The sequence below is a fragment of the Cinclus cinclus genome, chromosome 2 (genome assembly GCF_963662255.1).
Source record: "Cinclus cinclus chromosome 2, bCinCin1.1, whole genome shotgun sequence".
Classification (NCBI taxonomy): Eukaryota; Metazoa; Chordata; class Aves; order Passeriformes; family Cinclidae; genus Cinclus; species Cinclus cinclus.
This window is the reverse complement of record NC_085047.1, coordinates 15478036-15505130: the sequence shown is the minus strand read 5'-3', so window position 1 is coordinate 15505130 and position 27095 is coordinate 15478036. Positions and strand designations below refer to the sequence as shown.

At 43.8% G+C, this 27095-nt stretch overlaps 1 protein-coding gene across 1 annotated transcript in view; it reads right to left on the bottom strand.

Moving 5' to 3' along the window:
* Positions 1–14637: 14637 nt before the first annotated feature.
* UVRAG (UV radiation resistance associated) overlaps positions 14638–27095 on the bottom strand; it is an 88936-nt gene continuing 76478 nt past the window's right edge. Inside the window, exon 15 of the mRNA XM_062515349.1 lies at positions 14638–16678. Coding sequence (XP_062371333.1) covers positions 15976–16678 — 703 coding nt within the window. The 3' untranslated portion in view covers positions 14638–15975. The remainder of the gene's footprint in view (positions 16679–27095) is intronic.

The window sequence follows — 27095 nt, the reverse complement described above, 5'->3', positions numbered from 1 at the left end:
TCAGATCAGGTTGCTCAACCCCACCTTTATTCTGCAAGTTCAGCTCAGCCTCATTCTGACACAAAATGCTGCAGCTCTCCCCGCTTTAATTTAGAGAGAGCAAACTGTGATCTCCATAGCAAAGTGCAGTAGATCACCCCACACCTCCCAGTCCAGAGCTGTGAAGGCAGGAAAAGACAAACCAGGTGCTGTATAGCTAAATCTACTGTTCGATCAGGTTGCTCCAGTGTTCCTGGGTTGTTCAGTAATGTTGCCCTCTTTAAGTCCTAAATTCTTCCTGTGTGCATGTGCACAGCTGTAACAATAAAGAGCAAAGGCTGCAGGTGCTCCATGCATGATCTCAATGGCCTAATGATCTCTGCAGCCTGGCAGATTGATATTCCAGGAGACATGAGGATTTCTGATATTTAAATAGAAAACAGGAGAACAATCCGAGGGCTGTTTCAGCCTGAATTCAAGGCAGCCTCCAAACACTGAGCCAGGGAAAAATGCTCATTCATCGAGATACTTGGAAAGGATTTCATAAAGGAACGAAAATACAGAGAATATCTTTCTCCTCAGTCATTTAGTCTTTCATCATTTCCTCAATTGTCCTCATCTTCTTTCACATAAAGATTTCAATGTTAAAAGGTGGGGCAAAGTTTACTTTTACTCTGTTCATTTATGCTGAAGTCTCCAAAAAAACCAGAACTGGACATAACTTTTCCATTTGAAGAAAGACATCCTAGAATCACGGAATGATTTGGTGGAAGGGACCTTAGAGCTTATCTTGTTCCAACACCCCTGCCATGGTGTTGGAAGCTAAGATTTTTCTCCTTTTTTAATTGGTTTTCTTTCCCCTCTCAGGGTATTTTCTCCCATTTGTTGCCTAAGAGAGGAGGATACTTAAGAGAGACAAAAGAAGCGTCCAAGACTGGGTAAGGGGTGTAGCTGGTTGCACTCTATTGGCTGAGGGGTGGAAAGTGCAGAGGTACCATGAGATTTTGGCTGGAGGATGAAGGGCTGGGCTCAGGTCCTTGCTCTCTCTCGCTCTCAGGACTGGAGGGGAACTGGTCAGGCTGGTGCCACTGTGGGGGAAAATTTGCTGCCACCACGGAGGTCAGCCCTTTACTGCTTCTCCTGCCGTGGGTGAGCCTTTCCTTGTAAGAACCGCCATGGAACTGGGATCTTTTCCACACCTGACCTCACTGGGAAGGACCCTCACCATCTACTGGAGTGTCCCAGGGGAAAACCCGGGACCACTTCCCCTCCCCCTTCTGAGAGAGCATCTCCGAGTTGCCGCTGCCCAGCCCCACTGTTTTCTGTTGCTGCTTTGGGGTTTTTGCTACACTTTAACCTGATATCCTGCGCCTGCCCTGTGGATACCCTTTGGCTCCTGTCACAGCTTTGGAGTCTTTGCTGCACTTTGTTTTGCCACCCAGGGTGCGCTCGCCTGTGCTGTTCCAGCCTGCTCTGAGCTCCAAGGTTCCTGCTACGGTGCGTTTTGCCCTCTGGAACGGCCCTGAGGCCGGCTGCCCTCCGTGAGTTTGCAAAGGGAGCCCCTTCCCTCTCCCTCTCCCCATGGCCCAGGGCGCCATCACCGCGTGGGGAGAGGCGGCTGAGTGCGCCACAGCGCCCCCTGCAGGAGCGGGGGAATCATAGCACCTGCCCTGCCCGGCCGGGAGCCACCAGCGCCCCTGCTGGCTGTGCCTGGAACTGCACCCAGGGGAAAGGGCCTGACAGCCCAGAGGAGGCTGTGCTTGGGATCCTGCCTCTGTCTGCTGTTGCTGCTGCTGGTGTTGTTTGTCTTGTTACTTCTAGTAAAGAACTGTTACTCCTTTTACCATATCTTTGCCTGAAAGCCCCTTAATTTTGAAGTTATAATAATTTGGAGGGAAGGGAGTCACATTTTTCATTCCAAGGGAGGTTTCCACCTTCCTTGGCAGACACCTGTCTCTCAAACCAAGACACATGGGTGGACACACCTCCCACTAAATGAGGTTGCTCAGAGCCCCATCCAGGAGCACTCCTTCAGGCATGTCTCTGTGGAGAAAAGCAGCAGAAGCAGAGGACAGTGTCTCCTAGGTTAGTTGAGTGGCTGTGGCTCAGCTCAGATGTCTCTGTTCAGGAAGTCCCCTCTTCTTGAGGTTCTGACCTCAGAGGGACTCAGTCACCAGGAGGTGCCTGTACAAACTTCTGGAAATTCCCAGAAAGTCATTGCAAATCTGTTTCACCACTGAGGGCCATGCTGCAGACTGTAAATCCCTGATCTAAACCCTTCAGACATCTTTGGGTTCAAAAAAATCTGAAGCTGATCCTACTTCCTTACCTGGTTTGAAGAAATCAGTGTAGCTTCTCTCTTTCCCCATCACCACCAGCAACAAGCACCCCAGTTTCTGGAAGGACTTGGTTGGTGGTAAGGAATAACACACAACCATTGTGCAATTAATGTAGGAATCAGAACCCGCAACCCAACAAAATTACCTCATCTCCTGTAATTTGTGCAAGACGCTTCAGTCTCTGGCTTTCCAAGAGTCTTCCATTCTTCTCACCTGTACTTCAGCACTTGCAGGAAGATTTGATGTGCACAACCCAACAACTATGAAGACGCTGCCACAGATTGCCCAGGGAAGCTGTGGCTGCCCCATCCCTGGAAGTATTCCTGGCCAGGCTGGATGGGGCTTGGAGCAACCAGGTCTAGTGGAAGATACAGGAGGTTGGAACTGGATGAGCTTTAAGGTCCCTTCCAACTTCAATCCTTCTATAGTTCTGTGATTCTAAGCATTTCCAAGTGTTTCAAGCTCTTCTGCCCTTCAAAATAAGAAAACAAAACATCACTGATGAAAAAAACTTGAAAACTATTGACCTTGTCTCCTGTGTTCTACTCGTGCATTTCCTGCCTCAGGATCTGGAAGTTAGTTTAGGGAGCCATCTAAGTTGTGAAATAACAGTGTGATCCAGAAGAAAGAAGGAAAACCTATCTTCTAGGAAATATGGTCTGGCTAAGAATGCAGCTCCTCAGGAGTGGAGGAATGGCTCCACATGTGCTGCTCCTCACAAGTTGTTTCTGTTGCTGATAGGGAAAAAGAAAGCTTTTATAGCAAGACCTACCTTTTTTCCAAGGGATACCTGCACCCCAAGAATAGGACCCTATGCTGACTTCTCTTCCTTGAATCTAACTGGAGCTCAAAACAGTCAGTTTAACTGCACTGAAAATATCTCTTCTCTTTCCCTTCAGCCTTTGTACCATCACCCCACGCCAGGAGACAGTTTCTGGGATACACGTTTCACACAGTTAATGGCAAAAGGTGGATCTGTTGCTCAACATCCCAAACACTGTCAGAAGAGAACTCTTGGAGTGAATCCCCACCCCCAAGTCCTAGACTCTCCACGCAGCCACTGGATGGGTGTTGCCAGGTGAGTGTTGCAATTCCCATCTGCTCAGGAGAGAAGCTCACAAGGACCAAAGATCACTCTGCATGACTTTGGTGACATTGCAGCTAATAATTTCCAGATGTTACACTATCCTTTACAAGCACCACTTCTAGCTGTCTTCCCAGCTTGCTTCCATGCTGCAAAGAATGAGGGACAAGCCCCACTCCCATACCCTCCCTCATTTGGGAATCAGCCCTGAGAACAGATCAGTACCCAGGACCCATGATGCTTTATAGACTCCTTGGTACCAAGGAGTACTAAGGCCATGCCCTGGGAAAAGCTCAATGCTGGCTCCTCATTAATCCAGACAGGCACCTTTTTGACTCTTGTGCTGGACTTTTCCTGGCAGGCAAGGAGATGGGGTCAGCCAGGAAAGAAAAGTTTCACAGTATTAACCCCAAAGCATCCTCAGCCTCAAACAAAGTGTCAAAGAAAGAAGCACGTGGTTGACCTGAACTATTTATAAACTAAGACTCACTGGAAACATGATGGAACTGAACCAAATTCCTACTGCTAACCCATCCCTCTCCCCACAGACTGTCACCTGAGCAGTGTGTCATCAGCCAGCATCCTTGGCACCAACTTCTCCAGAATCAGGGTCTAAGCTATTTCTGAGTGCACAAACTACACCCCTCAGATGAAAAGTAGGTCCTGGAGGTCCCAAAGCTGCCTGGAGGGCGGTCCTTAGGGATGAGGAGGTGTTAGCATATGGTGGACACAAGGAGAAAGCTTGGCTGATCCTGTTCTTCCCTGCAAAGGGCTCTAAGTATCTTGCCAAGGAGCATCATGGGGTGGACACTTACCCTTATGTTTTCACCTTTACAGCTAAAGGGAAGACAGCCAGGGAAAGCAATGTGCTGATTGCGTCAGAGGGATACTCCATCTCCCCAGAACCAAAAACCCTGGAAGGTTGGAGCTAACCTCAACAGCTGGATTTCTACTTAGGCTGAGAAGTGCAGGAGAGGGAGGAACCCAGCACTCAGGTCATTGCCACCCTTTGGCATACCAGATGCCCCAGTTCAGCTCAGCCTCTCCTCAGAGATGAGCAGCAGCTCCTTGGGAAGTGAGTGCCACCCAGGAGGAATCTTCGCAGCCCCACCTCAGATGAGGACAGAGGGTTCTGATCCATCCCTGCTCCAGCAAAAGCAATAGTTGTAACAGCAACTGGACATCATACCAAGCCATGGGGACCGGCAATCCTGTGCTCCCTTCCTGGCAGTGGCAGCCTCTTTCTCTCATTTAGCTGGAGAAGAGAAGAAGGAAGGACATAGAGGCAGGGAGAAGGAACAGTTTGGAAATGCATGAGTCCTAGAAACATAAAATTTTAAGACCTAGACCTATTCTAGGTCTGAAAGAAAGTCAATCTCACACAGAGCCACTTCAGATTTCCTGTTTGGAACACAACAATGAATGTTTTATCTTCATCTTATTAGAAAACCAGCTTCAAATTCCAGCTGAGATCCATTGGATGAAGAGAGCTGAATCTGTTTTTATAAAGAATCAGGTCCAACAAGGGGAGAAGGTGGAAGCAGAAGAGCTGCTGTCCACATGCCAGATGGGCACGGACCAGTCCCAGGCCAAATTCACACCTCATCATAACAGCTTATTAACCAGCAGGTCAAGAGGTCAAGTAGTAACCCTGCCATGTTGCAACCCTCATACAGACGTGGAAAGATTGGAAGATATGTCCCACTCCTAGAGGTAATTCAGATGTCTGAAGTCCTGTTTATCAGGCTGATCACACAGTGACTGGCTAAGATGCTGTGCAGATTTTTCTCATGCTCATTAGAAAGAGGAACAAGATGAAACATTTTAAATTGCAAAAACACGCTCAAGAAATGTGCTTGGCCATAGGACTGTGGATTCATCTGCTGCAATTTAATGAGCTCCCCTTGAGAACAGTACCAAAACCCTATTCAGGAGCTATGCAGGGCAGGCTCCTCCACCGCCAATCCCAGGCAGGAAGAGGTAGGATAGGACAAGGAAGGATAAGGCACCACTGGAGTGGGCTAAAAATACAGTTCCACTTTGGCTCCAAAAACATTTTGGTGTAACTTGCTAACTTGAATTTTATCTGTAAACGTTTTCAGCCTGATACCATTGGGAATCCTGATTTTTCCGAGACTTACCAACAGGAAATCCCTGAGCTGGAGGGTTTAGCTGTAATGAACTTATTGTATATTCAAGCACTAAACGTCAATTTGGACTACCATGTCAAAAATAAGCACTGAAAGAATGCAGCTGGACCCTGGGGTCAGCTGTCAGGAACTCCAGAGTGAAATTGGCCAGATATAGACCAGCACAAACTCCATTTATATTTTTCCCTGAGCAAATATAACAGCTAAGACTGAACAAACCCACTATGTATTGGTGATCCACTCCCTCATCCTCTCCCCTACCCTACTACTTCCTACCCTTCCTACTTTGCAAGGGGAGGCTGGGGAGGCTTCATTAGGGGCTGCCCAAAGAGTTCTGGAGTGTTCAGATGTGTTGGGAGGCTAAATTCCTCTATCAGTATACATCTAAATCACAGCCACTTGTGTCATTCTGGTAGCCAAAAATCCCAGGTGCAATCACGATTCCCATCCTCCCAGACACAGGTGAAGACAAATCCCACCCCTTGTGCTAAAGGCACACAGGAATTAATTCAGAGCATGGGATGCCAGAGAAGAGGTGCACAGGGACAAGAGGAATAACATGTCTTCCTTTCCAGACATGTTGCCACAATGCTGCCCCTGTTCAATGGCTGCTGACAGCTTGTGCCTGGGATTTCATCCACTCTCCTGCATCAACCTGGATTCATACGGAAACAGGGAGGCTGGACTGGAAAACTGGGAAACTCCATTTCTTATGCTCCATGCTAAGCACTTGGAAGTGAGAGTTGTTTCTCTTCTGCTGCCAATGGGTGCAACACACTGCACCCACACAGCAGCACCCATGCATGGGGTATGCAGTGCAGGAAGCACAGGCTCACATCCAGAGGGGTAACACCATCACACAGGGGTGGGAAAAAGTGTCCAACCAAGGGGATGCTCAGAGGAAGCTGAAATCCCAGGTACAAACCACGTGCCAGATTTTAAATTAATTTCAAGCTAGATGAGAAGAACCCAATGCAAATCATAGGATATCCGGAGCTGGAAGGGGCCCACAAGGATCATCAAGTCCAACCAAGGGTGTGAGAGTGTTGTCCAAATGCACACCGTCTCTAAATAAATGCTTTCATTGAAGCTTCTATTCAGTAGGTGCTAACGTTATTGTTCTTGATATTCTCCCTAATTAATGTCCCACTCCCTGAGGTTTCCTCCTAAATTCTTCTCACAGAGACTCTCAACATTTTATAGTTAGCTAGATGGAGAAAATACTTGTAGGAAAGGAAGGTGAAGTTTGGTTCCTCCAACCAAAAGTCATGGGACTAAAATCTTAAAAAAAATGAAATAAAACAAATAAAAACCTTTATTTATAACTCTACCCCATAATTCTCTTACCTGTTTATGGTGAATCTGGGGATGAGACCTTTGTTTGCTTTGAGGGAGCACTGAACTTCCTCTGCCTTGCATGTGCATACACGCAATCATCTGGCAGACGTGGCCATGCACCCCCATGAGTTACTGAAGTCAGGAATGGCATTTGCAGGGCACTTGCAGCCTCCTTTCTTTCCTGCAAACACTCAGCAGCACGAGGAGCTGGTTATCTTCATTCTTTGTCCATTCCTTGTGGCTTCCAATCACTGGGAACAGCTTAGGCTGGAAATATTTGCCCTAGCCAAGTCATTGAGAATCACCCTTGGAGACTTCATGCTGTTCCTCCTCTCCTCTGTTCAGTGACTGCTTGTGTGATCTGGATTCCAGAGCCTTTAATTTGCTCTACTTTCACTAACTACACTAGCACCAAAAGTAAAGTGAGGGATATTAAGTCAACCTAAAGTCACAGTGGTTTTGTCAGGGAAGAAGATCACTAACATGATCAACTCCAACCATTCCCACAGCACTGCAAAACCCACCATTTTACCTTGTTCTCAAATGCCATATCCACACTGCTTTTAAATCTCTCCTGGGATGGGGACTCCACTACTGCCCTGGGCAGCCTGTTCTGAGGCTGGACAGGCTTGTAATGAAAATGATTAAAGGTTTTGGGACTCATTTGTTTTGGCAGGTAGAGAATGATGAATGGTGTCTGTTTTGTTTGTTTATCTTATGCTGAAAATCACAGTGGAGGCACAGGTTTCAAGATGCTTAGCCAAAGTATGAAAAATGTCCCTCTACGCCACTGCTCCCCAGCTCGACAAACCGCTCAAGGCAGCAATACTTTTCATTAAGGCTGGAAGCTTTGCTGTACAGAGTGAACCCACACACTCCACTGCCTGATATCTGGCTAATATCAGGGAGGATTAAAGCTTCCCTTTTTGGCCCTTTGAGTTCCCAGCAAAGCTGACAGCATCTTGGAATTCTCACCCAGGACAAATCCTACCCCAATTTAGCAAGCCTCTTCCATGGACAATAGGGTAGCCAAACTGCTTTTTGTTGTCACACTATGTGTTATTGACAAAGTTATCACTATAAAAACACCAAGCCAAGCCAGCCAGGGCCCTCCACTTACTCCAGCATGAGAACATTTCCTGCTAGCTCAGGGGAAAAGGTTATTAAAGGCACACTTGGAGGCAGAGTGCTGCCACAGGTTGTGGACCTGCACTTGATACACTTGTGTCAGTGTTCAAAGTCCAAGAAAGGTGATCTGTGAAAGGAGGGGTCCAACTGGTAGATGAGGAATATGAAATCCAAAGGTGAGATGTTAAAATGAAATGAGGTAGATGGCAGTAACGTGCAGCAGAAATGTGGTTGAATGTGCTTAAACACACCAGGGAATTAAATGAGAAGATGCTGCAGTTTCAAATGCTTTTAGCTGCACAAGTCAATACTCTGAACAGACACAGAGTCACAGAATCATTAAGGTGGGAAAAGCTCTCCATGATCATCAAGTCCCAAGTGTTCCCCCAGTTCTGCCAAGGCTACCCCTAACCCATGTCCCAAAGTGCTACATCTACACATCTTTTAAGCCCCTCCAGGAATGGGGACTCCACCATTGCCCTGCATGACCTGTGCTGGGGCTGGACAACTTTTGGGGAAAAACGTTTCACTGATACTCAATTTAAATCTCCCGTGGCACATCTTGAGCCTGTTTTCTCTTGTCCTAAGAGACCAACACCCACAAAGGACAAAGGAAGATGTGACAGACATCAATAGGTGGAGAAGTCATACAGAATCCGGAGGGCACTTGTCTTTCATGGCCATCTGAAAAATATGTGAAGTTATCAATCTCTCCAAAACAAGTAATTTTTTGTGGTTACAAATGTAACAGAGAAACGGAAAAGAGAAAATGTTTGTAGAGAATTCCAGGTTAACTTTCAGCCTGCCAAGAGGCATTTAAAGGTGTTCTCAGACTGCAAAAAACCACCATACAATTGCTTTCGTCCTTCTCTTGCACAGGAACTGAAGGTGTCCTGCCTGAGTGTACAACAACCTGTGCTGGAGGAGGAACAGTCCATCAGCAAGGAAGAGCAGTGATTCTGCTCTTCAGATCAACTGTCTTGGAGCCAGCACAGTCCTGTTTCTGGTCACCAGGAGAAGAGCATTTGTGCACTGCCCCAACTGCCCTTACACCTAGAGTGGCTTTACCTTTATTTGTCTCCAGAAAGGTGCTTTCTAATTCCATCACAGTGGCTGGAACATACATCTCACCACACACACTCTCCTGACACAATGCCTATCTCATGGCAATCACAGCCAGGTCACAGGGACGAACTCAAAGCTCCTCTGCTAAGCTCAGCTTTAACACTCACCACTAGAACCTCATCTGTACTGAACAGTGAAAAGAAAAAACAGTGTTGTCATCAGTGTTTTGGTTTTGAGATGAAGGAACAGGAATCTGATGCTGTGCAGGTATTGCAAGACAGTAGGGAACATCTCTGTCTTCTGCCGAAGACTGAGGACTTCTACCCAGAGAAGCTGTGGCTGCCTCATGCCTGGAATTGTTCAAAGCCAGACTGGACAGGGCTTGAAGCAACCTGGTCTAGTGGAGGGTATTCCTGCCCACGGCTGGGGGGCAGAACTGGATGGTCTTTAAAGTCCCTTCCAAACTAAACCATTCTGTGATTCCAATGTGCTTCTGGAGCAGAGTACAATCAGCAATTCCCATGGCAGAAGCACCGACTCATCCAGGCCCAGAGATCTTTTAATACCAAGCATATTTGATTTCAGATCTCTTGGGTCAGGTGTCAAGCTGTGGCCAGAAGCACAATGGCTCATGAACAGCATCTTCCCTCAGCATCTTCCAGATGAGGCATCAAGACACAGAACTTCTAGAAAGCAATTTAGACAGTGGTGAACTTTGTTTATTGACACTCTTTTCCACATTAGTTTCAACATCTGTGAAAGAAAAGAGAAAGTCTCTGAGATTACCTCAAAGCTGAGATGTTATCAAAACCTCCAACAGAAGCCTCATCTAATCTAAAGGAATTGTTCTCTCTTAGTTCTGCAAAGGGCTCAACTGAACCCGCGGAAGGGTCCTCTTTCTGCTGTGCACTCATATATCCAGTTAAAACAGTGAGGATGTATTGGGTTGCAGTGAAATTTCACCATCACTGCAAATTTACAGGGAGAAGATTAATACAGGAAAATTATTTCCAAACCTAGGACCCATATTCTGATCAGAGATAGCCAGGCCAAATGAAACTACAGAATACAACCCCAAACTCTGTCAAGAATTTCAGACCAACAACTGAAACCAGACTCCTGAAAGAAAAACCAGAAAAGCAAGGGCTGAAAAAAAGAGACAGATGGTTTTCTGCAGCACAGCTCCACCAAGGAAGGACAAAGAAGTCTGTGGACATCCTCCTCTGGAGACACTCTGTAAAGAAAAGGAGATTTTCTTCCCAAAAAATGCCTTGTTTATAGCATGTGCAGATCTCAGGTGAAAATAGATACACTTAGCATCAATCAACTGGCCAGCTAGACAGTGCTTTCCTGAAAGGAGAAGCCCAAAGAGACTCGTAAGTAGAACGGTCACCAAGAGATAGTGCTGGAATTCTGATCTGGGTAGGTAACTCAACCATCCATCATGATGTCACCATCTTGCCACCTTCTGTTGATGACTGGAAAGGCTGACCTGGAAGAGAGACCAGACAGAGCAAAAGGAATAAAATAGGTATTTATTGAAAGGACACACCTTGGGCAGTGCAAGAGCTTGGCTGGGGCTACACCCAAATCAAATCCAAGATGGATCCCAGTCATGAGTTTTTACACTTAAGTGCCCCCTTCCCTCTCCGTTGTTTATGCTTTTAAGGTAATGGTTTTCATTGATTCTTTAGCTGGGAAGGGGTTGTTTTGTCTAACTACCCTGTGAAGAGAACTTACTAACACCTAACATGAAGTTTCAGAGTTACACACCAAACAGCAGAGAATCTGAATATAAAAATTAAAATCCCAGGCGTCACTGTATGAAGCACAAAGAGATAGATGTCTCCCCAGGAGCAGAAGTTCCTCTGCCTGTCCTGTCCACAAAGTGCAATCTCACACCCTCATGCTTGGCAGAAACACAATGGCTGAGCTGGCAGTTTTTCCATGTGCACCAACCCTGCATGTTCAAGGTTTACAGATTTTTTTTGTGCAGCTTAACTGACTGAGGTACCTTATTGCTGGATTTTAAAAATAAACACATTTCGCATGAAATTTTGAGGCAGGCAGGATGTAGGAGTGTTCTATGTATGTCTGTTTTATATAAACATAAGTATGATATGGCAGTTCAGGAGTTGCCAATCAGTTCTCATCCATGGTTTCACTTAACACCTGAGACGAGACCATACAACCTGATATGCAAACTCCTTTTTAAGAGAAACATAAGAAACACACTATGTAAGGCAGCTGACCAGATGAACTCATGGAAGTCCAGGCTCAGCTCACAGTTCAAGCACCATCACCAAAAGATGCTCTGAGGGCTGGAGGAGCTCTACCATGAGAAAAAAACAAGAGAAATAGTATTCTTCAGCCTGGAGAAGGCTCCAGGAACACCTCAGAGCCCCTGCCAGTGCCTAAAGGGGCCCCAAAAGAGTTGTAGAGTAACTTTGAACAAGACCCTGGAATGACAGGACCAGGGTGAATGGCTTCCCACTCCCAGAGGTTGTTAGATGGAATACTGGGGAAAAAAATCCTTCCCTGTGAGGGTGGTGAGGCTCTGGCACAGGTTGCCCGGGAAAGCTGTGGCTGCCCCATTCCTGGAAGTGTTCAAGACCAGGATGGTTGATCTGAGTAACCAGGTCTAGTGGGAGGTGTCCTGCCCATGGCAGGAGGTGGAACTGGATGATGTTGAAAGTCCCTTCCAAGCCTACTCTATGATGCTATTAAAGTAACCTAGCAGAGCAAGATTGAAGAGTCCTGCAGATTAAATGTTGAGCCAGTCAATGCAATAAATTCACCACTAAATTGAGCAGCAGCAGAGCTGACATCTCACAGTCATTTAGGGCAAAAAAACTTTCATACTGTTTAAGGAAAATTGTAAACCAATGTTGCATCTTACCATACACAAAATAAAGTGCTATTAAAACAATGAGCACTTAAAAGATTTGATTAAAAGATGTTTTTTTTTTTCCCCTGGGATTAAGAATAGATTGCCTGCAGAGTGGAGGTGCTCAAGGCTGCCCAGAGATACCACCTATGCCAGATCTTTTCAGAGCAGACAGAGCATATGCAAACACTTCCACATGAAAAAGGTCAAAATCCAGACAGCAAGGAGACATACCTTCTGGCCATTTGAAAGGTGATGGAATAAGGCACAGAAGAGCCCAAGGTTTATTTAGATTAAGTCCACTCTTCCAGCAGCACCTCCACCTTATTCTTTCCACTCCTTATTCTTCACTTTCATGCAACTATATTTCAGTAATGCTGTTCAATACTGTAAATAGCTTAAAGAAAAATTTCTCTCCTGTATCTTCCCACTTCAGCTCCTGGACTATACAGATGATGCCTTGGGTTTTTACTCTCTGCTATAGACAGACTGGGTAGGAGGAAAAACAAAACAACCCAAGAAACATCCTAATGATGCCTGGAGAGTCCCTGCAGCTCTTCACATTTCACTGCTTCCCACCAGAGACTCAAGAGTTGTGGACAGACTGCTGCTAAGACTCATGCAGCAGACTCCTGATCACTCCTGTTCATCAGCATTTTGGGCAGACGTATGTTGATTATTAGCTGGCATCACAGAAGGTGCTGGATGAGTAACAAACACTGCTTCCCCGATGAAGGAACACAGTATTTCCACTATCCATACATGTCTACAAATCCAGCTTAGTCCCAGTCCCATCGTAGGCTGGAGCTGTTTTTCTAGCTGCATGCCATCTTTTGGGCAGAAGCATGAGAAAGAACTGCAGTACCAGCTTTTCTGAAACAGGATTTGGAGCCATCAAGGCAGTTGGTTCTTCAGGCAAATCTTCTTGCCCAGACATTCACATCTGAAGCAATTTTGATTTGATGAACAATAAGCCAAGGAGTTTTGGGGCTGAGAAGGCCACTGGGGTTTAAACCAGGCTCATAAAGAAAACAAACACAAAGGAGCCATTGAAGAAGACACTCAAGTTGTGAGATACAAATCAGTTTTATTTTATAAAGACAGATGAGCTTTCCTGCAATTGCCAACATAGCTTTAATGTGTCATTTACTATGGGATATTCTGGTCTCGCTTATTTTAAATACCTGGTCAAGCAAGGATAAACCAATGCTGCTGAGCTCGCTATAAAAATATAGTGGGATCTGATATTCCAAAACTAATATGCTCAAAAATCTTAAGGATTTGTAATGAGGGATTAAATTGAGATTGCAATGAAATGCTTTCTCCATTTGAAGACAGTTGCAGACTTTTAAGTGCCACAGCTGTGCAGGAACTGATAGGCTCTTGAAAATTGAAAGCACACTGTCAAACCTCCTGTTTGTTTCTCTTCCACTACACGATTTCCAAAGTAATTTACAGGGGGTGAAAAAAAGAAACACCAAAATGAGAAAGCTATGATACAGCTGCAGTCTGTACAACCCCCTGCCTCACAGCCACAAGGAGCTGGTCAGTGCTTCATCAGCCCTGTGATGCTGTCCCACCTCACACCACCTGCTACATGGAAAGTGGCAGAAGTGGAAGAGAAACAGAGATAATTTAAGGCTAACTAAAGATACATCCACAGAAAGCCTATCTGAGCAGCTTTGTGCAACAGATGCAAAAATCAACTGTAGTGTTCGACACATTAACAATTACAGGGGTTAAACAGAACAGCAACACAACATTGGGGAGGAGAACTAGACTTCATTTGGTTTGTGCAACCTGAGAAATAAACAACTAATGAAAAAAACAAAAAAAAAGAAGTCCCACTGATGCTGTACAAACCTAATTTCACATGTTGCTCAACTGTGCTGAGATGCTCCGTGTTCACCTACAAAACACAGTGACTTCACGACTACTCTTTGGGTTGCTTTGAAAAGCCACCATCACACACAAGCTGATGCTTTTCTGTTATATTGGAACAAAAACAGGCCTCTGCTGCCTCGAGCATGCCAGATCCCATCCACAGTGTGCAAAACTGACCTAAAGTTTCTGAATTTCACCTGAAATTATACTGGTATCATAAGATGGTACAGGGCACAGGACAGAATTATCTTATGCTCATCACTATGAAGTGCTGTTCTTTCAGGTGTTTCCTTCTCCCTCTCTGGGCAGGAGGGAGAAATAAACACCTGAAATAAGCAGAGCAAGAGCTTTCCTACCTACTCCTTCCCCAAAGATGATGGCAGTGCTACAAAGTGGCAGCACCTCCTTTGAGGAAGTTTTCATGAAGTTGGAACAGAGCTAATCTGGGGGAGAAGATACTCATGGATGTGTCCAACTTTGCACCTGAAATCATGTTCAGTGTCTCAAAATCAAGGTCTCCAAGCTCTCTTATCTAGCACATCATCCTGGAACAGACCAATGCCAACAAATTGCTGCAGAGAGGCTCAATTCAGCCACTCAACTGTGGACACAACCATTAAAAGCTAACCGAAGAAATATGAATATAGTTTTAATACAATCATTAAGGCGTTACCTGGAAAAATGCATATTCTAGAACAGTGCTATTATGTATACTGGTTCTCACAAACACACCTGTTTTGACAACAGAAAGCTGAGATTATACATATCTATATTTTAAAAAAGTTAATTTCAGCTAGCCTTAGAGTGAAGTTAGGAAAAGACTATGTTGTGGGTTCAAAAGAAAACATAAACCAGGGAGAGAAAAATAAGCCAGGCATGATGAAGTATTTTTATTCTGCTATATACCTTTATATTTCAGAGCTCACAACTGAGCCCAGATTCTTGGGTATACAATATGAAAGCAAGAGCAATGAAATCCAAACTGAAACACATACCAGGAATCACAAAGCAGGCTGCAAATTGCTTTCCCATTAGTGCAACTGAACACATGTGGTAACCTACCCAACAGCAAACTGCAGCTCCAGCAAACCACCGGAAGCTTCTTCCCTCAAAATACAGATGGTTTAAAAAAACCCCTATTAATTCAGATGAATAATGTTAAGTGCCTCCTTTTTACAGAGGGTGGAGCAATTCCACACATTCACCTAATGCCAAAGTGCTTCATTCCCAGACTGGGTTTTTTGGAAGATGTCTGAAGTGTCTCTGGGCACACTGTCCCCACTGCACACCCTGGAGGGCAGCAGCTGAACCCCACGATGGTACTGTGTTCATTAAGTCTCAACTAATGAGATCTGTGCCCAACCTAAGTAGGGGAATGGTCAGGCTGAAATTATTATGCAGAACCTTAGAGGTGTCTACCTCAAGGTTTCCACTAGTAGGAAGAGCAAGTATGGAGGAGTGGAAAAAACCCCAAATGTCATTTCTTATTAACCAGGTGCAAGGAAACTTCAAAAATCTTACAGGTGCTCATTCTCTGGCAAGTTCACACTGCCAGCTGAAGACTCCTCAGTGCAAACTAGAACTTCAAAGGCTACAGAGGACAGCCAAAATAAAGTTGTCGAACTGTAACAAATTCATGGTATTTCTCCAATACTGACTACATTATTCAAGCAAACACAGGGGTACATGGGAGAATGTAAAGACATCTTACCATAAAAGTATTTTAAATTAAAGGGGTTTTTCTTCTGAAAATATTAAAATAAATTTAAATAATAATTAAGAACTTACCAAACATTCACAGAAGGGGCTGATCAGCACTAGAAGTTGTTTTCAGGAAAGCCTTTATAAATGGATTCAAATGCCCAAGGGAAAAAAAACCACAAAACCTCTAACAGATTATAAATATCAGACATAAAAGGACTTAAAGCAGAATGAAAATTTACCTGGGCTGTGAATACACCATGATCCTGTGTTATTGTGCTCAAGTTCATTTGTCTAACACCATAGGGACAACTTTAGCTTTTTTGCTTTCATAATTAATATAAAGAATAAGTGCAATTTTATTTCTATTCCAGATCACTGATTTCACCTCAATGTCTGCTATCAAATCCCTGTCCGAGCTCACTTGTCCGAACTTTTGCGAGGTCTGCGGAAGCTGGACATGTTCTCATTCAGTGCACAGATCCTTCGAGAGAACTCCTCAAACTCCCCTAGGACTTGTTCATCACACTCAACTGCTACAGCATGTTCCACTGGGATGGAGTTAAAGTCTTCAAGCTGATCTCCTGCACTGAAGCCTGTCGCTTCCATACCCATGATCTCCTCTGCCTGCTCCACAGTGCAGCAAAGCACGGGGTTGAGTGTGGGCTGAAACTCACGGGGCTGCTCCTTGCTCGTGGTGCCAGAGCACTCGCCAGGCAGAAATGCCCCATTTATTGCACTAGAACGTCCAAGGAAAGATTCCTGCCCATCTTGGGTATTGTTTAGGCTTCCATTTTCTCCATTTAAACTACTGCATGAGTCCTGGCCTTTCTTGGTATTTCTTTTGGAGGAGTCCATAGAGGTGTCCAAGGAAGAACTTATGGGTCCAGGTTTTTTATCCAGCTCTCCAACACAGGCTGTGACAGCAACAGGCTGTGTTAAAGCAGAGTTGTAACTAGGAGGAGGAGTTTTGTACTGTAGTCTCTCGTTTCCTGTGCTGGCTCGTTTTCGGAGTCCTTTATCTGGAGAAGGAAGCCCACTGGAAAAACCAATATCCAATCTGCCAAAGCTAGAGCTCTGTCTCTTTGGAACAGGAATTGCACTGGATGTATGGTGTCGATCACTATAAAAGAAGGAAAGAATAGATCATACCTGTCAGGCATGTTCATGAGCAATACAGATGTTTAACCACAGGCTGAAGCAATTGTTTTATTGTAACTCCAGGCTCCATTTGGCCTACAACTTGTATCCCAAAGTGCTAAAACCCCAAATGTGTTTAGTGCCACATGAACCACAGAAGACACCCCAGAGGACAGCTGTACTGAAAAGCAGTGAGGTCGTGTAGGAACACTTACACAGCACTATGGTTTGGCAAGCCAATCACCCAAGAAACCACCACATTATGTAAATTTGTACTGTTAACACCATTTTATAGGACCAAGCTCCACTTTATGAAATACTAATATTTACCATATATTTACATATTTAAGGCCTGTAGTGGGTCATTATAAACTCTTTAAAAGTGAGTAATAACAGATTAATCCTCTATAAGCAAAGAATAAAACAGTGGATTTCCACGACAGCAGAACAAAGGAGAAAAACCTCACCAACTCCACTATTTGCAGAGGGTTATTCTTGCAAGATCTTCTGCTTTTCTGTGCCAGTCATTCCAAAACAATTTTGACAATTGCCAACTTCTATTTGTTTTCAGGAACATGAACCAATCAAGCCTAATTCACACATCTGACTTTACTTTTTAATACTTCCACAGGCCACTTTCACTGTCTCAAACTCTAAAATTTGGAAAATCCACTTTACATCATCTCGAGTGTGTTATGAGAATTTTCCTTCATCTGCTCAATACTTAACCAACTGTAATCACCACCTTATATGCAAATAGCATGCTGTACATTAAATAAGCAGCTGGTTCATTTTCCTCCCAAACAACAACAAGAACAAAAAAAAGTAAAAAACAGTCTAGTATATATTTGCTGAATATGTGACTCTAAGTTTCAACCATTGTCAGTATGAAACTCCTTTACAAACTCCATTTGAAAGAAACTCCTTCTGCTCAAGATATTTTGGGTTTTGTCTGGCATGGGAAAATCTTGTGTCGTGGTTTAACAGATTGTTTGGTTTTTAGGTGGGGAGGGAGTCCATGGGCTGTGGGGATGGTTCCCTGTGGGGACCTGGCAGAACCAATCAGCTGGCTATTTTTGAAGATTGACACCTGATTAAACCACTTAAAAGAGTTGGAATATGCTTCTGTGAAAACACATTTAACAATGGGCAAGCCCATGAAAAGCTGTATTGCTTCTGGCCTTTGAACAGGCAGTTGGGTGCTGGCCCCTTCCCAGCAGAGCCCACAGGTCCTTTTTTCCAGCAGCACCGGTGGGCCATGCCGCCGGGAGCCATCCCAACACCAGAAGCAGCCACGTGGCCAGGACCAGCTTCAGGAGTGGCCCCGTGGCTGCTGCTGGAGGTGGCCCTGTGGCCTGGAGCTGCCATGTGGAAGGGACTGCTCAGCCGAAACTGGCACGGCTGGAGCAACGCCCCACAGCTGTGGCTATCTTGGCATGGCTCGCAATGAACTTTGTTTGCCTAGCTGCTTTTAGCCAGCCATGCTTTGGCCGGAAGGACAAAAGCAGTGCCAGCAGCTTTTCTTTTCTCTTCTTTTCGTTGCCCCGCATGAAGAGAAGGCGTGGGTGGCGCCAGCAGCCGGCGTGACTTGTGTGGTTCATGAGAGATACAGCGAGCCATTTCCACGACACAGAGCCTGCATGAGATCAACCTTCCAGCACTGCAGAACTCTATAAAAAACTGTCTCAATTGTTAAAGCTTGAGAACAAATAAACCTACAAACACCAATTCTCTCCCAAATCAGGAAAAAGGAAAGGATGAAGACACCTAGAGAAAACAACATGGTACACTGAGGTCAGTGAAGGAGGAGTCAAATTCTAGATGGGAGGAGATTGAGGAGCCTAAGTCTTGGGCTGAAATTCTCTTGTAAGGCTGTGGTGAAGATACAATTGATACATCGGACTTATATTTCTTCCCTGCAACTCATGGAATGCATTGGGGGGATGTAGTGTTCTACCCACAGCCATGAACAGAAGCAATCCTGTTGAAGTAGCTTGAAGAGAAAGAAATGAGAGAAATGAGAAACCTTGCCCCAGGAATAAAAGAAGGAAACCTCTGTTTTCCAGAGATGGATGAAGAGAACTTTTGCTTTTATGTGTGAACAGCTCATCCTTAAAATAGTACCCCATAAGTTGGCATGGCCCATGAAAGCAGCTTTGGGAAAGCTCTAAGTTGAGGGGAGGGACTTACACACTGGAAACAGGTTTTCCTTTCCTGGGTTGCCGATTTGCTGAGACACTGATGCTATGAGAGAACTGCTTCTTGTGGAGAAGTCTCCATGGCATGGCAAGAGAGATTCCTCTCTCTAAGAGAACTGAAGAAAGACTATTAGAGAGGTGGTAAACTGACTGAAAGTTCCAGGTTTTGTCTCTTTATGTTGTCAGTGGGAAAGAAAAGAGGGTGTGGGGGGAGAAGTGTTCTGAAGGTTTATTCTGATTTCTTGTTTATTTTTTTCTTTTAGTTCTGTTACTAAAGTTTTCTTTATACCGTTTAAAGTTTTGAGCCTGCTTTTCTCTCCTCCTAACCCTTATCTTGCAGCACAAAATGACTAAGTAATTCTAGTGGGTGCACTGGCATTTGGCCAGCAGTAGACCCACTACATTAATCAGTGTGTTGGCTGGGAAACTTATATTGGCAAACCAAAACCACTACACTTAATTGGTGTTTCTGCCTGGTTTTTGAACTGAAACCACCACATCTTGAAACAGCAGTTACGAGTAGTCTCTACCACAGATCCTTTTCCACATTACCTTTCTTGTTTTGCTCCCCTTTATAAATAGAATAAAGTAGATTGCAGTAAGTCCCTCATAAGTGTCCCCATGAGAGGGCAGTGGGTAGTACTGCCAGTGAATTTCCTCTCCCATATTACCTCCTCCCAGGCCGCCCCTAAATGCATCTGTAGGTTTTCCACAAAACCCTCAAATCACCTTAAGGAGAAGCTGGTTTTCAGAATACACAGTTGCAAACAGTGAAGTGGAGAGGTAAGGGCCACACATGAAGGCAGAAGCAAAACACCAGCTTTCTTCTTAGATTTCAACAGCTGTTTCAGACCTTTTAAATGAAAACTCCACAAAGCTTTTACAGCTTTGTCTTTCAACCAACCCCTACAGCATCAACCATTTATTTTCAGAATGATGTAATATGACAAACACAAGAATCTGCAGCAGGAGACTTGTGAACTGTATTCAGGCAATTTGCACTGCTGATATATTAAGGATGGTCTGTTTTGCCCTCCCTTCCCTCAGTTTAGTACTTTCTGCCTTTATTCAGAAAAATAAATGAATACTCTGTATTACTTATTTGTTGAGATTCTGTTTATCCTACAGTTAAATGACAAGTTCTAGGAATTTACCCAAATTCCAAGATGCGCAAATATTCACAAAGACAGATAAAGACAATTCAGTGGGTCAAAGGACACATCATCCCATTTTTATGTGAACTAATTTCCCAGGACAAATGATAGCTGAATGTACAGATCACTACTCAAGTTATAGGACACTTTGCAAAGAGTAGGTGGTGCTTTTCAGTGCAAGAGATCTAAGATTTTGCTGCCTTTCTAATTCTAGATACACCCAGGTTGCAGCACTGAATTCTCTCTCTTGTTTGGGCAGGACAGTTTGTATAACAAGGTGATTTGCATGTGCTACCAAAGAGATGTGGCAAGATGCATGTCACACCCTGAGCCACAGAAACAAGGACAGGCAGTGACTCCATGCAACAGAACTGGACTTCCTTCTCCCCTCTTCTTTACAGAACTGAGCCCAAAGCACAGGCTAGACTACTCTTTCTGCTAAGAGCAGCTTAAGTCTGATTCAAGCCAGGAGGAGTACAAAAAGAAGCCTCCAGACAAATGTTCTGAGCTTTTTGCAGCTCTAGAATGAGCTGTATATAACTTGTTTTTAAGTCTGGACCTATCTGACAAATCTATCCACAAATGCAACTGACCATTAGCATTTAAAACAGTGAGTATGCAAAGAAGCTGGAGTGGACACCATTCCCACAGGAGCTCCTTTTCAAACTCAAAGGCCACTTATTATAGATGCATGGATGTGGCACTTGGGGACATGGGTCAGTGGTGGACTTGGCCTGGGGAATGGTTGGTCTTGATGATTTTAGAGGTCATGTCCAACCGTAAGGATTGTATGATTGCACCTTCCCAAAATAAATGGGCCATTCCTTAAAACTACTGCCAGTGCTATACCGCCTGCAACAGCAATGACAAAAATCATTCTACCTGCTTTCTATCAATATGTCAGGAAATGGAAATATATTCCTGCTGAATCAGAACCAAGGTGGGGCTGCAATCCAGATAAACAATTCCCATATTTGAAACAATTATTTTTAAAAAAAATTTAAAAAAATATTTAATTCCCCCACCAACCAAACCAACAAAAAAAAGATCAAAAAAATAACTCCAGGACTAGGTATAATACAAGATTTGCTGGAAGGATAACTTTTTTTCCCCTCACGTGCAATGGATGGCAGATACAGGGATGTATCATGTTAGTTCTTTTGCCAACAGTTTGTGTTCAGGTTCACCAAGAGACCTCCACAGCAACAGCAGCAGTCTCTATGGCAGCTACAGAAGTTATGGTACAGAACACTTGCATCCTTCCCAAAGTAAAAGGACAGTTTGATGTCGAAGTGTCAGATCTGTAACACCTCATATAGCTGTGAGAGCTTCCTATCTCCCCTTCTAGGCAGAATGACTAGAAGATTTATAGGAAATTCTGCCACTTCTCTGGGTTTTATTCAATCATCCACAGGTTAAAATAAGTATTTGGGACACTAAAACCTAATCCAGGAAGAATTTCAAGCTGTACCTTGTGGATTTAAGTACAGATGTGCATTTGTCAAAATAGTGACAAGACGATCTACTCTTTACACAATATTTGGGTGATAAAAGCTCTTGCCTGGAACATAAGCAGTCAGAATTGGGCCCAGACAAGTTACAAACACAGCGGCCTGCACAGGCTATAGTTGGGTTTGGAGTAGACCATCCTGTTGAATACATCACTTTGCAGCCCAAGATGCAAGACCACACAAGAATAAGTGCTATCTCAGATGAGAAGAACATGGAGGGAAAGAAGAACAGAAAGTAGGCCTGGCTTAATCCCATCTTCTGAAGTTGCAGAGGAATACTGTTGTGCAAAGCACAAGTAATTCTAGGACAGAGCAAACCCAAGGCAAAGTTTCTTTGCTCTCTTGATTGAGTAATACCTCTTATCTGTTGTGCTGTGTCTCAAACTTGCTCAAACTAATTTACCTTACGTTGGACTCTTTAAAGGACAGAGACTTCAGTATGGCATAGGACTGCCTAATTTGCAAGCCCCAAGTTACCTGCACAATAGCTGAGGTGACTTGGCTTGTTCAGCCTGGAGGAGGCTGAGGATCTCCCCACAGTCTGCAGCTTCCTCCCAAGAGGCAGCAGAGCAGCAGCTCAGATCTCTGCTCTCTGTGACCAGGAACAGGACCCAAGGGAATGCCTGGAGCTGTGTCAGGGGAGATTTACACTGCTTATCAGGAAAAGGTTCTTCCCCCAGAGGGTGGTCAGGCACTAAAAAGCCTCCCCAGGGCAGTGGTCACAGCCCCAAGGCTGTGAGAGCTCAAGAAGTGTTTGGACAATGCTCTCAGGCACAGGGTAGAATTGCTGGGGTGTCCTGTGACGGCCAGGAGTTGGACTTGGTGATCCCTGTGTTTCCCTTCAACACAGGATATTCTGTGATTCTTCAGCAAGACTTAATGAGTTCAGTTTAGGCACAGCAGCAACTCTTCTATTAAGCAGAAGAAACTTAAGTATCTGAGTAAACCAACATGAAAACTGAGGTGTCTAGCACAAGAAAAACAGCTTTAAAAACTGTTGCAGTGGGCATATAAATTTAAATTTCCCCTCAAACATTCTTACATTCCTTTGTAAAACTAGACCTTACAGGAAAATGGGTGAGAAATTAATTAACTTGCAGGACCAGGAGAGTTTTTTAAGAGGTTGTTACGACACGGCTACTCAAGCTAACATTAGATACGCCTGAGCAATACCTCTTTAGCCCAGCAGCCAAAAAAAAATCTTCCCTTCCTTACTAAACTGAACAAGCAGAATGATCTATACCAAGAGATCTAAATGTAGCAACAGTGAGCTGTTTATCTCTCTCATCTATAAAATAACTTCTCAGCAGAATACTTAAGGGCTGCCCCATAGGGCAGTAAAGCAGGAATTATCGCCATTTTTTGTGCATATATTCAAACTAATGTATTAGGACAAAAAGTGCAGCCAGATTCCTTGTTTGACATGCACTGAAATGGCCCCTAAGACTTTAAAACCAGATTTTAAGCTGCTGGAGAAATATGGGGGCAGAGGTCAGAAACTGTCCATTGTTACCAATAAGTATGAAGGAATGAAGTCAACAGTATGGTTTATCTGCTTATCAAATATTACCTAAGGCATCTAGATAGTTAAGTAAATATGTATGAAGTACTTTGGAAATTAGTCATCCAAGAGTTAATTTCCTGGACTCCTTCCACAGTCACTGGAGAGGGAAAATGAGAAAAGAGTGATAATCCCATATTTGAGAGCCAGTTATAATCAGTGAGAAGGTCATCCTCCACAGATGCCTCTTCCTGCTCACAGGGGGCAATGCAAGAAGCTCAAGCTGAGTGACAAGTGTCTACAAGGCAAACACAGGAGGATAAATAGCTCTCTACAGACTTTTAAGTAGAGCAATGTTCATAGTCTTGCAGGCAAGTAGAACAAATCCATAAGGGCTCTGGGTACACTGGGTTAAACTGTTACGTCTTTTTCTGCGCCATCACCTCCCTCCAGGTGAGAATGGAAGTCATATTGAGGTTATAGCTCAAAAGTAATGCTTAGACAGAGGCACAGAGCTCAGAAATACAAAGTGGCTATTAATACCTACGAAAACAAGCAGCTGACTGAGGGTGTCTATTCCATTTGTGTGTTCCTTGAGGCTTTACTGTTACCAGAATTCACAGCATTCTCATCAAGGTAAAGCCCAGAGAAAGAATCCCAGAATAGAATCCCAGAAGGGTCTGGGTTGAAAGCTACTTTCAAGACCATCCAGTTCCACTCCCCTGCCAAGGGCATGGACACCTCCCACTAGACCAGGTTGCTCCAAGCCCCATCCAATCTGGCCTTGAACACTTCCAGGGATGGGACAGCCACAGCTTCTCTGGGCAGCCTGTGCCAGGCTTCCCCACGCTCACAGGGAATTTCTAAACTAAACCCACCCTCCATCAGTTTAAAGACACTGTCCCTTGTCCTTTGAGCTTCACAGCTCATGAAATAAATAAAAATATATAAAAGTATATAAAAAAGAAAGTAATGTTAGAAAACTATCATCCAGTTACTCAGAAACTTTAGAGACTGTCAGGTACTGTCCTCAGTGAGAAGGGCTTGGCTTGTAGGAGCACAGCCCTTTACTCTAAGACACAGCCTTGAGCTGAATTAGTCACGCTGGGCTGATTCAGATTCCAGCAACAATTCCTTGGTTGGTCTCCTGAGACAGCAGACAGGTGTGGACATCTGTCCAAAAAGAATGGCCTGTGACTTGTGGAGCATAAAAACTGATTTGATTAATGGTCATTAGGCCCTAATGACTTTGAGTCATCAGGCTGAATGTCACTAGAACTGGTAACGCATACGGGTTTTACAGTTCCTATCAGAAAGCAGGATTTCTAAATTAAATACAAAAAAACCTGAACCAACCTGAGAAGCCTCAGGTCACCAATTTCAATATTTCAATTGCATCCAAATCTCAAAAGTCAATTCTAACAGTCTCACTTCAGGTCTAAGTTTTTCTGGCAGAAAAATGACAAAGTAGCTATTTGGTCCCAAAATATTAATTTTCTCAAGTTAATGAACAGTCAGTTTGAGCATTCTTAGCCCTAAGGTGGAAGGCACAGACTCCCTACTGCAAACAGGTGAGATAAAGTGACTGAAGAAAGACACAAACATTTCTGAAATTATTTTCTTAGTGAACACATTCTGGTTGCAGCTTTGATAAAACATTTCTTTGGTCAGATTCACCTGTGATTATTTTATCTGTCTGCAAGTGACTCAGAGAAACTGTAAAGCAATATGAGGGAAAAATACAATTTACAGGCTCAAATATGTATCTTCTCCTCCCCACAAAATGTTTCCTGTGAGGAACATTACTGGATCACAGCTGGACAAAATACTAAATTTTGATTGCCTGGCCAAAAGCCAAAATCCACAGCTACAGCTCTTTGCTATGAGAATGCTTTAAAAAAAACCCACAAAAACCTAAACACCATTTGATCTTTTTGTGTTGCAAACTATGACCTCATGGCAGTAAGAATACTAAATGAAGGTGTTTTAGTTGGTTTATAGCCATCTGAAATGCTTGAAGCTCCATGAGCAGTTCAGATCCAATATCATGTCAACTGTGCTAAAAAGCAATAATAGTTTCTCACCTTCTTAGAGATTACTGGTTAAATAATGTACAATAGCAATAGGAAGGCTGCCAATATGAAGTTAAGATAAAACTGCATCTTTCGGCAGCTAAGAAATTCTGTAACACATTTTTAAAAAATGAAATCTTCATAAATCAAGCCACCAAAGTTTTTAGGACTAAGAAGTTTTGGGATCCTCTTGATTCTAGCAGTATATTAATCAAGACAGCCTCAAAACACAAATTTAAACCTTGGCACTCAAATATTTTTGAGGAAAGCCTTTAAATGCAGCTCAAAAGGGCATCTCCCTGCCTACAGACCAGCCATTCCAAAGGAGTATCTCATATTTGCCAGCATTAGGTAAGTCTACTGTCTATTCACTTAAGAAAAAAAATCTTCTTGCTGGACTTCTCAGGTTTGCAGCATGTTCTTTACTTTCTGTTAATCACAAATGCTAGCCTCCCTCATAAGTTACAGAGTGAAAATATAAGGCTGAAGAATAGGAGAGAAAATGAGTCAGAGACTCTTGATTTAATGCAACCATGATCTAAAGAGCCTAAACTTGTGAAAGGTAAATCTGAACATGCAAAAAAAAATATAAAACTATATTAAAAATGTACAGGCTACATGGAAGTGGGGATTTGAAGGGGCCTTACGATAAACAGGGAGAGCAACTTTTTAAAGGACAGGACAAGGGGGAACAGATTTAAACTAAAATAGAGGAGATTCGGATTAGAGATTAGGAAGAAATTCTTGGCTCTGAGGGTGGTGAGGCCCTGGCACAGGTTGCCCAGAGAAGCTCTGGCTGCCCCATCCCTTGAAGTCTTCATGGGCAGGTTGGACAGGGCTTAGAGCAAGCTGGTCTAGTGGAAGGTGTCCCTGCCCATGGTCAGGGAGTAGAACAACATGACATTTAAGGTCCCTTCCAATCCAAACCTTTCTATGATTTGGTGTCAAATGCTGGAATAAACTGCCTGCCCACAAGAAAAGTAATTTAAGACAAAATTTGCATAGGGCCTTTTGCATCCACAAAAGCTAACCTAAAAACCTGAGCTACTTTTCTGGAAGCCAGTGAAACTCCAGGACTAAAAACTGGAAACAGAGAGGAGTATTTCCAGAAGGAAACAGAAAAGATTCAGGGGACAAAAGTAAACATGGAAGGATATCGGTACCAGGAGAGATATGAAGATGGAAGCAGAGCTTGTAGGCCTGCAAGCTTGCTGCAATAAATCATACAAATTGGAATGGGAAAACACGTATTAATCATTTAAGTGTAATGCCTGAGAAACCAAAACAACACAAATCTCACCAGGCACAGGGAACAAGCCATTAAACCTTGATGCACAGACACTGGACTTTGCAGACCTTTCAAAGGGCCAAAGGCTACCCCAGAGATCCAGGCAAAGCAGGGGAACTCAGAAGACTGAAGCAGAGACTTTACAGCCAAATTTGCTCTCACAGATGTATGAAATAGGTGAGCTCTTCTACAAAGGCCATGGAGGATTTTTTGGGTTTGTTTTTAATCTAAAATGGTAGTGATTATGGTGGTGATAGAACCTAAACTCAGAAAAGTCTAGCTACAGTGCTCAGAAAGGAAACTGAAGACCAGTAAGAGAACCAAACTAATCAGGCAGTGCAAGTGAATGTGTGGATAAGAAAACCTCTTGTCTCCCTGCTCTTATCCTGCAAACAAAGAATAACCTGGAAATATTTTACTGACTATAGTTTGTGTCAGAGGGTATCAGATGACTCACAGTAACCTAAAAACAAAAAATTTCATTCAAATATTAATTTCAATAGCTAGTGGCTTTTCTGTTTGTTTCAATGTTCGTAATCAGGTATTATCCACAGGACAGCAGACATCTGTATTCTGCCCAATTATCAAAGTCTAGCCAGTTTTCCCCTCAAGATAGACTTCCTGTGAAGCCTCATTTCCATTTACATTATTAGGAAGCACTAAGAAGCATAGTTTG